Raw genomic sequence first — 10,314 nt, 5'->3', positions numbered from 1 at the left:
GCCGCCTCCTGCCAGCGGCCCAAAGGGGACGATGCTGGTGGGGACCGCTCTGGCGGCGGGGGCAGGTGGGCCAGGGCCAGCAGGGCCAGCAGGGCCAGCAGCACCCCAAGGGCCGCCGGGGCGGGGGGCTTCAGCCCCATCCTTCGCCACAGTCGCTGGGCCTGTGAGAAGAGAAAGAGAGAGTGTCTTTAATAGACCTTTTCCACCCAGCCTGCTGCTCTGCTCCAGTTGTTTTCAGCTTGTTCCTTCAGCAAAATGATCTGTGACACTGGTTAAGGCTTCCCACAGAGGGACATCCCTGTCACACCTTTCACTGGCACTTCAGGAGAGGGATGATGAGTGGTCTAAAGCTTCTGCAGGAGCCGCTGTCGCCTGGAGGTGAAACAGGGCGGTGCACAATCCCCTGCCTCCTACTGTCATCGCATGGCTCCTCATCCTCCTTCCCAACCCCAGCGTTTGCTGGCTGGAGCAGCTGTGCCATGCAAAGTTAGAGCATCTAAAACCAGAAGAAGGGACTATTATTCTTTTATTATGATGAAAAAAAAAAAAAAAAAAGGCTGAATGCCCCTGCCCCTTTCCACCCTCCACAGGTGGTGGTTTTCTGCACTGCCCCCAAAAGCAGCCAGCTCTGCTGCATCTGCTCACTGTGACCCCCAGACATGGAGGGGAGACCTGACAGCAAACCCTGCTAAGGGCCTGTGTGGTGCAAAGTCACTTCTACCACTCAACAGCAACCTGAAAATACCTGGGCCACCTGCTGGAAGCTCCTCTGTATCCCCACCACCCAGACAAGCCCCGAGCTGAGGCAAAGCACTGCCTCCCACTTCTCATGCAACCACATCCTCTTGCAGCTTGGGATCTATGGGGCTGAAGAAGTCCTAAAGGAAACCAGGGAGCAGAAGTGGGGGACAGGATGTGCACTGTGACTTGGGATTCCTGGATAGGTGGGAAAGGCTATGTTTGCACCATGCCTTTAGTGTTCTTGGTGGAGATAGACCAACCCAGAGTGAATTCCTGGCTGGATGTGAACGCTTCCCAGTTCCCAAGAGGCTTTTATCTTCAGACTTTACTCCAGACACCCTCAGTAGCTCCCACCCTGCTGCACACTGACCCCATAACCTGGATCCCTGCACTCTTGCTGGGAGGATGTCTCAACACATGCTGAGACATGGTCCCTGGGGCTCTGCCCACTGCTGCCTCCAGCAAAAGCAGGGCAGCTCCAAGGGCAGGAGGTGCTGTGGCAGCCTTTACTGAAAGAAGATGCAAACTGCTGTATCTGAAACCTAAAGCACCAGCCCCAAGGAAGCAGTGCTTTAGGTGAGTCCTGCCAGGTTTGGGTGTGTGTATCTCTCTTTCAGTCATAGTTTCTGCTCTGAAGGGACTCATAAAAATTCCACAGGCTGGAAAGGCAGTTGCATGCATTGTTCTAAAGCAATTTCGGGGGAGGGACAGAGCTGCAAAAGACACCTTGGCACCTCTTCTCTGCCTTACAACAGGCATCTCCAAGTGCCTTGAGCCCACGTTGGAAGTCAGGGCGACGTTTGAGTGGACATATTTTTTTGGTGATTATTTACTTTGGAAGCACAAGGCTCTCCATGGCAGACACAGTGGGACAATACATTGCCAAAGAAGGGATAAGAGATTGCTTGTAAGAGGAAAAGCTTGAAAAAGAAGAGCTAATAAAGCAGGGCGGGGGGAGGGTGAGAGCCAGCAGCCAGAATCACTTCCAGAAGGCAGCTGGGTGAGCACAAACACTTCCAGCCACGGGGCTTTTAGGACCGAAGGCTCCTGCAGGCTGCAGGGACCCAGCCCCAGCACGACTCCAGCCCACACACGGCCTGTCCCAGGCCACCCTAGCACCTGAGCTCCTTCATAAGCTGATCCAGCACTCCCCTAAAACCCAGCAGGCTCCGTTCCCTCGCTGCAGGGATGCTGCTTCAGCAGCCTCGTGGGGAGGACCCGCGTCTCTCCCACAGACGCTCCACCAGCCCAGGAGGGCTGTACAGCTCTCACTTCGTTGTTTCTCTCTCACGAATACAACGTGGTGCATCAAAAACGTACCCGCCAGGACAAACTCTTTGCTCACACGTGGCTTACACCTCTGCTGGGAGCCAGCACGGTTTTGTGTGGGGCTTCTGGACCTGCCAGGGGGACCCCCTGTTTTAGTTATCCCCTAAAGCCCTAGACTGAAAAGGAGCTAGTCCAGGGTGAGGCTCTTCAGAGAGTGATCTCCTGTCCTAGATCATGGGCAGGGTTATTCAAGGCTTGGTATTAACCACCTCAGGCATCACACTACACGACTAAATTACTGACTTAGGCCCTTTTCTGGGCAATGGATGAGCATGAATACCCTCAAGCAGAACCAAGGAGAAGCAGGACTTCTGTCAAGTGGTTGGTTGTGATGCCTCCTCAGCTTTCTCCCACTTAGAGGAGATAAGCATTTGCTGTGGAACCATAACCAACATCAACTAATGCAGGCGGCACTCGAGCTCAGCTAACCACAGCCATGCCCTGGATCTCCTGATATCCTGCTATCCTTACTCCTCTCAAATCATCACTGTAAGTGTTTCACAGTCTGTCCCTCCAACCTCAAAGTATGCTGAATTAACTGCAATGGTATCTATGGAGTTAACCCAATGGACAGGATTAATTGCAAATTTCGGTACTCCTATCTGCATCCAGCCAGGTTCCCTTCCCAAACCATGCCTCCCTAGTCCCACCCCTCTGGAAAGACCCAGACTGCCCAGCTCTCAACAAAACACCCCATAACCCTCTTCTTCTGCACAGAGGATTTTCAGGGTGATTGTTTTCATTATCTTCCCACTAATAAACTTTTGGTGATTTACACCATCCTGGACATGCAAAGAACTTGGCTGCCAAAAATTCAAGTATTGTGGGGGGAGGGAGGGTGCATTCAGGAGCAAGGAGAACCTTGGAAACACTGCAGGGAAAATCCTTTTAAATCCACAGCTGGGGAGCAGTGGATGCCAAATGGATGGCAATGATTGTAATTTTTTTAATGTCAAGTGAGTTTACAGACCAAGCGGTTAAAGCATCAATCCTGTCCAAACCCACTTAGTCTTTTCTGTCAGCAAGTTCTGGTTTGGGCACCACAAGTTAGAGCTTCATTTCTTGCCCATCCTGAGCTTGAAACCCTGCACTGTGAAGCTGGGCAAGGGCCACCACAGGCTCCCTTCCCCAGCCCCATTCAGGGTTTCCCCGCCACATCAACAATAAAAAGAAAAGGAAAAAAGTGCAAGTACAATTTCTCTGTTATTTCTGGCAGTTGATATTGCAAATTTAATAGGAATCCAGATGATAGAACTCTACAGAAACATCGTATTTACAAGCCCAGGATAAATACTTTCCCAAAGAGGCATTCTCTGAGCTTATGCTGAAAATAATAAAATTAAAATTAAAAAGCTATGGCTTTGATTCCGCCTGAAATGCAAACCACACATACAGGTCTGCTTTGCCAGCCTGATATATTGACAGTACAGCAAGTCTCCCCCAGAAATTAGGTCCATTTTCCAGCAGGCAAGCTACAGGCAAAACCCATAAAAAGAGGTACTACTTGTTCCAGAATGCAAATAAGTAAATAATATATATCTCTGCTCATCAAAGGGACATACATCATGGCCCAGGCTGCTGAAGGCATGGTGGAGAGCCTGTGCAGCCTGGCTGCCTGGGGATAAAACTTTCTAAGTGTGGTTAGGAGAGTTTTATCCTTGACATTGTATTCCCTGGACTCTTGAACCTTGGCAGAATTTGAGGCAGAGAAGCCTGTTTCCAATTTCTTTTCAAAGTGCATCAAATTGGCTTTGTTGAGCTTGAAATAAAAGAAAAACAAACCCCAAACCTCATTATCCAAGAATGTAAGAAACAGTCCTAAAACTAGAAAGATGTCATGGAAATATGTGGCTTTTAAAAGCAGGTTCCATCCCTGCTTTCCTCTTGTATCCAGGACTGCTCCTGCCCCTGAACTGCCACAGCCAGACCCCTCCAGCAACAAGTCCTCTCATCTCAGAGCTCCCCAACGAAGCCAGGATGGTTTGGCTGTGGCCACATCCCTCACTGCTGTGTGCCTGTCCTGGGGTCCTGAGCTAAGAGGATTTTGCCACAGCTCATCAGTGAGCAGGTCACAAGCAGGTACGTGCATTTATCAGAATGCACACTGTGCAGGATATTTTTTTGCAACACACAGAGCTGTACCTTCCTGCCCAATGAACTGCAAAACCACCTGGGTAGCAGGAGACGCAGCCCACCATGACCTGTTTTAAGAAAGACTCCTTAAAAAGCAACGGGGAAACTTCCTCTGGCTGCCCACTGCCTCCAGGAACATCTCCAGAGCCTTGTGCCCAACACGTGGTGCTCGTGGCAGCTCCTGGCTCGGTAGGGAAAAAGGCTGAAAGCAGGTACATCAACCAGATCAGGGAGGGGAACAGCCCTTTTCTTTTGGTTTTTAGCAAGTTTTTTTGGCTTGTAAGCTCACTGCTGGGGAGCCACAACCATGCTAAGGATGTGGAAGGAGACAAAACCCCTTCACCTCCTGAGTGACTCTGGGTGAGCCTGAGCAGAAGGAAATCATTAGCAGCATCCGTCACCCATCAAGTGCTTAAATGCCTTTCTATGTCATCCTGCTCAGGGAAGAGAGATAGTTGGCAAGGTGGGAATTTACTAAAGACAGCTATTAAACGAGGACTGGCATCCCTGAAGGCAGCAGCAGCTCAGAGCACATCTGCTGTGTTCCCCCACAGGTGGGTGCAGCAGCAGGTCCCACCACCACCCACCCACATCACTCTGGGACGCGAAGAAGGAAGGACTCAAGCCAGGCACTGCAAGGTGGGAAGGAGGGCTGTGCTCCCACAAACCGTATAGACAGCAGACACTGGGTTGGCTGAAGCCCAGGAGATGGAAATCTGATACACTGGCACATGGTGCCGGGCCCTGCCCTGCAGAGTCAGCAAAGTCCTGGTAGCTGGCACTCAAGCCTTCCCACCAGTATGTCCAAAACCAAACCAAAAAATGACCAAGTTAAATTGCCTGGATGAGGCTTTAAAACATGCTGTACTTGACTACATTTTGGGCAGTTTGCAAAGCTTCTGCCTCCAGGAGATAATTCACAGTCTAATTGCAAGACAAAGGATTTTTTGCTCTAGCACAGGACAACACTCCAGCAGCAGCACAGAGGGATGGAAGGGTGTTGATAACACTGAGTCCAAGCACTGAATTTAAAGGGATGGTATCACCGTACTTCCTTTGACTTCTAAAATAATGTTGCTTTCACGTTTCTTCCCAGCTATTGCTACAGCCTTGAGACAGCAAACTACCAAAACCTTGAAATCCTCAAGCTCCACAGCCTCTCTAGTAATAACCTGATGTGCCTTCAACTCCAGGCCTGGCATCAGCCCCTTGAGCTTTTTGCTTCTCAGGAATAAGACATCCCATGTCTTGCTCTATCCCCTCCACCCAGACCCACTGCTTCTGTTCTTGGGAGGCCTTTCATGCTGGAGGTGCTTCTCTGCCCTTGCTCTCCTCCCACATCCTGTCATCCAAAAGACCATTTTGAACAATATCTTCAGTCAGTGCTGGAAGCTGCTCTGTGTAACAAGAAAATCCCAGCACATGTATGTGACAGTGCCATTCCCATCTCACTGGCTGATACCAGTTGAGTTACAGACCAAACAAGTACAGGCAAAACATGGGCTAAAAAACCCCTGGGAGTAGCCTGCAAGAGCAGCAAGGCTCCCAGCATCCCAAACATCCTGCTTAGCATCTTTATGGAAGACCTGGAGCAAGAGACAGAGGACAGGGATGGCCGTCACCTGGGTGGAGGACACCACACTACTGGGTGCAGCTAATGCAGTCAAGGGCAGGGCTACCACTCAGGGGAAATGTCATGTCCTGCACCTGGGATGGACTAAAACCCTGCAGGGTACTGGCAGTGACTTGTTCTTCCTGTAATGACATTGTCCTTACCCCTGAATTGTGTGATTTTTCCTGAGGAAAAGGAAAGATTCACAATTATCCTCATTCCCACTGTGTAAAACTTCTGGTTTGCAGGAAGCTAATATTCAGGTCTGTGAGGGATAGATAGGGTGCTTTTCATCCCAACACTGCTCAGGAGCCCTCCAGTTTCATCCCAGAAGTCACGACAAAGCACCACAAAAAAACCCAAACCAAAACAAAACCAAAAACCAAAACAAAACAAACAAAAAAAACAAAACCCCCCCAAAAACCAATCTCTAGGATTACATACTTATTTTGCTTAAAGTAAACAAAGTAAAATGTTTCAAATGCCTCATCCTTCTCATACTTAAGTTCATAGTCAGGGCTTTTATAGTAGATTTGGGTGGCTAAGCACTGGAACAGGCTGGTCCAGGGAAGTGGTCACAGCACCAAGCCTGCCTGAGTTCAAGAGGTGTTGGGATGATGCTCTCAGGCACATGCTGTGATACTTGGGGTGCCCTACCCAGGGACAGGAATTGGACTTGAAGATCCTGATGGGTCCCTTCCAACTCAGCATATTCTATGATTCTATGATTATCTGGTTCTTCTATTTCTTGGAGACACATCTCCTAAAAGATCACTGGTTGCCTTTCAGGACATGAAGCCAAGAACCATGGGTCTGCTGCCATTTACCTATGCAAACACCTCCATCACTTTTCACCACCCACAGCCTTATATTAAGTGATACCAACCTGCATCCAAACCACCCAGGTCACTGAAGACCCTAAACAGCACCTCATCTTCAGAGGACACAGCAAGGATCTGAGCAGCCCTGAATACACAACTGTCCTACTAGTACCAGGGGACATGGGTGGTCCTCCTCTCCTCCTGGCATGCTCTTTCCTCTAACCCTCACACCTACATGGGAGCAGCAAAACCTTGAAATCCTGGCAGGGACATCCAGGAGGGATAGCAGTGGTTCTGGGCAGCCGTTGCTCCCTCTCTCCCCCCGCTGCTGCGTAGGATCCCGCCAGGTTTCCTTTTTCCCCTTCCCCTCGTCCCAGTTTCCCAGCCAGCCTCTTGTAGTCAGCTCCAAAAGTTTTCAGAGCAGCTTTTCCATCTGCCTGCTGAAACAGCAAGAAAGGGGCCCCTTCCCCAGCGAAACAGATGTGGCTTGCCTTTGTGCAACATCTGTGCCTCACACCGCCACTCGTTTTGAACAGTCTTGCCTTTGTTCATGCAGGGCTGTGCAGGGGATGCTTTGGAGGACAGAGGCAGCCTGTGACCTGCAGGTTTCAAGTCCCATGCACAAACTTGCTCAAAATCCCTGGGTTTCTTCTGGCCAAAAACAATGTGCTTTGTTCCCCGTGACATTTAGGACATCGATGGTCCTGCTCCTTGGCACTTCAGTTCCAGCCAGAGCAAGTGGCTCACACTAATGATACCTGCAGGAGTCCCAAATCCAGAAAAGTAACAGTGGGAACCTGGGAGCCACCAGTGATCCCTTTCCTCACGATCTTTCTCACCCCAAACAGCTTCTCTTGCTGTACCTCGGGACCACTCACCAGCTGGGACTTGGCGTTCCCAGCAGGGTTGCAGGGTTGCTTCAGCTCCTCTTTGCACAGCAGCAGGGAAGAGCAGAAGTGCCAGAAAGCCACAGCTTTTTTCTTTTTTTTTTTTTTTTTTTGGCCTGAGCTGTGTTTAATATGGGAAGGAACATACGAAAATAAAACCAAATTTTATTACTTTCTTATTCTTGATGAGTTTACCAATCCTGCTGATGAATGCCAGAAAAAAAATTCTAAAACTCTCTTACATATTTTGGGACTCAGTGCCATTTAATTTATTTTACTGAGGGTCATGGTTTTTCTATATTTTGGGGAGGGGGAATTTTGATCCACTTAATTTCAGTTTTCATTTCTAACCTGTGACCCAGCACCAGGGAACAGGAGTGCTAGCTCAGTGCCCAGTGAGGGCCCACATGACCTGCTGCAGGGTGCTGGCAAGGGGCAGAGCTGCTGCTGCAAAGAGGTTGCCCAAGCTGGCTGGTTGGGTTTCCCTGAGTTGGCTGTCAGGTTTTTTCCCCTTCCTGGAGAGCAAGAAAGCGCATTCGTGGGATTCCAAAGGCGGGGTAGGAGGAGGAGGACAGCAGGGGCCTTTCAGCCCTGCAGGCTTTCTTCAGAGCAGAATTGTTCATACAAGCCCTGGCCTCAGTTGCAGAAATGCGACCCCTTTTCCCTCCCTTTAAGCTGTTACTTCTTGAAGGGAAAAAAAACAGGGAATAAGGCTGCTTGCAGCTTGGCTCTGAGTGCTGCCCATGTCCTGCAGAACCGCCCCCCCCCAGGGCAAAGCCTGGTGGAAGCCACCCCCGGCCCATTTCTGCTTCTCCCAGTGAACCCCCCAGGACAACTGAGCAGAGCTAACACACCATGGGCACTGGTAGCAGCCTGCATCCCAAACACAGGGCTTTTCCTGCAGGGGAAGGCAAAAGAACTGCATGTGGACCAGAGCTACTGAGTGTTTGGAACAGAAGGGGTAATTAATCTATGCCAGAGGATTAATAAAGTGTAATCAGTCCCTCTTATTTAGACTGCCTCATACTAGGTGAACGACAGAGCAGCTGGAAATTACTCGCTGGCAGATTTTGAAACCAGAAGAAAGGAGATGTTTCTGTAAAGCAGTCATTCCCCAGCCCCCCCTGCTCCAGCAGGTCGGGCACATACAAGGGCTGGATCCAAGGAGCAGCCAGCTACAAGCACGCACCCCGAACTAGCAGCAAAGCTCACAGCTAGGATCTCTCTGGGTTTTTTTGCAAGTGGTTACTCTCCCGGTGATTTTGAAAAAATTAAAAAAACTGGCTTGAGCATTTTGCTCAGGGTTGTGCTACAAATGAAGCAACAAGACGATCATCAGTAAGGCACAGCCTAAATTTATTCCTCATGACCCATCACTGACCTCCCTACAGGTGCCCAGAGCAAACTCAGATTAGGGGTGAAAGCAAAGCAACCAGTACAGGAGCTCACGAAGGGAAAAGGGCTGCAGAAGCAGACCTTCCCTTGCCAAGGCAAAATGGAAATTCTGGCAAAAACTGAACACCCTGCTGTCGGAGGGGAGACTGCACCAGGTACCTGGCACAGGCTGTGTACTCCTTGAAAGGCTTCACGGTGAAGGCTCATACAGGAAAGTGTTGCTGTGGATGAAAGGCTGGTACAGGGAGAGCTGGATTGCTTCCTTCTTTGGCAGAGAGGAGCTACCCAAAACCCCCAGGTAGTTGACACAACCCCCAGTCTTACTATTTTTCCTGCTGCTGAAGCTCATTAATTAAGAAACTCAAAACAGCCTATGCAATCTGTAGGATGGAAGCACAAAGCATGATAGCAGTGTCCCCTCCCAACACACCACACTCACACTCTCACATGCTCTAGTGAAGGCAGGTGGCCCTGCTGCTCCTAGAGGTGCTCTGAGTCATCACCACACTCTGGAGGACCTAAAAACATTTCAGCAACACAAGTGGCACCAAAGCAGCAGATTCTGGCAGCAGCACCAGGCGCCTCCTCAGCTCATCCATCACATATGTTTGCAATCCCTGCCCAACACAGGCTTTGCAAGGGCTGAGGTGACAGAGCAGAGATGGAGCTCCCCACCCTGGTGTAAACCCCCAGTGTGACACCCCAGCTTTCCCCCTGCAGGACAGCAGTGACAAGCAGTGAGCCCCTGTCCCAGCTTAGCTGGCTTGAGCTTGCTCAGATGGGTCTAGAAAGCGGCTGCCAAGGAATGTCCCAAACTTGAGCACTAAAACTAGACAAGATGAAAAAGCCACCCTAAGGCTTGGAACGTGCTGCAGATGTGGGGAATCTGCTCATGCTGGGGAAACACATTTTCTGGGGAGGAGGGGGGAAGTTTTCCCTTGCCAAACTGACTGGTTTTGTGGCTTTTTGACGAAAGTGCTGTACTTTGTGGGAACCAGACAGACAGCATGGAGGGGCTCTGTGCTCTCCGAGTCCATCTGCACCCACCGCCTTCATTCCACCCTCTTCACCTGCCTGAATTCATGTCCCTATGCCTCTTTAAATTAAAAAAAAAAGGTGGGTTTTGGCTGCAGAATAGAATCCACCTCCCTGGCTGACAGCAGTGCCTTTAGCTACAGCAGCCCTCGGCACTGCCCTCATGGGCATCCCAACACTCTGCTTGTCCACCCGACAGCCGTGGCCATGCTGGGCACTGCCCTGCTTCCCTCAGCACCCCCAAGAAGTCCCGCTCAACTCATCCCCAGGACAGAGACAGCTGGAACACAGCCTCCCATCTCCCCCCACGGGGCTGGTGTCCCTGAGCAGACCCAGCATCGCTTCCAACCTGCGGCTCAGC

At 50.4% G+C, this 10,314-nt stretch overlaps 1 protein-coding gene across 1 annotated transcript in view; it reads right to left on the bottom strand.

The window, feature by feature from the left end:
* The window catches only part of FAM198A (family with sequence similarity 198, member A), a 13,134-nt gene extending 12,994 nt beyond the window's left edge, over positions 1-140 (bottom strand). The window contains exon 1 of the mRNA XM_010007609.1: positions 3-140. Within this exon, the coding sequence (XP_010005911.1) occupies positions 3-140 (138 nt within the window). The remainder of the gene's footprint in view (positions 1-2) is intronic.
* Positions 141-10,314: the final 10,174 nt, after the last annotated feature.

This window comes from Chaetura pelagica, unplaced genomic scaffold, assembly GCF_000747805.2.
Source record: "Chaetura pelagica isolate M959 unplaced genomic scaffold, ChaPel_1.0 scaffold10, whole genome shotgun sequence".
Taxonomy (NCBI): domain Eukaryota; kingdom Metazoa; phylum Chordata; class Aves; order Apodiformes; family Apodidae; genus Chaetura; species Chaetura pelagica.
This window is presented reverse-complemented; position numbering and strand designations above follow the sequence as displayed.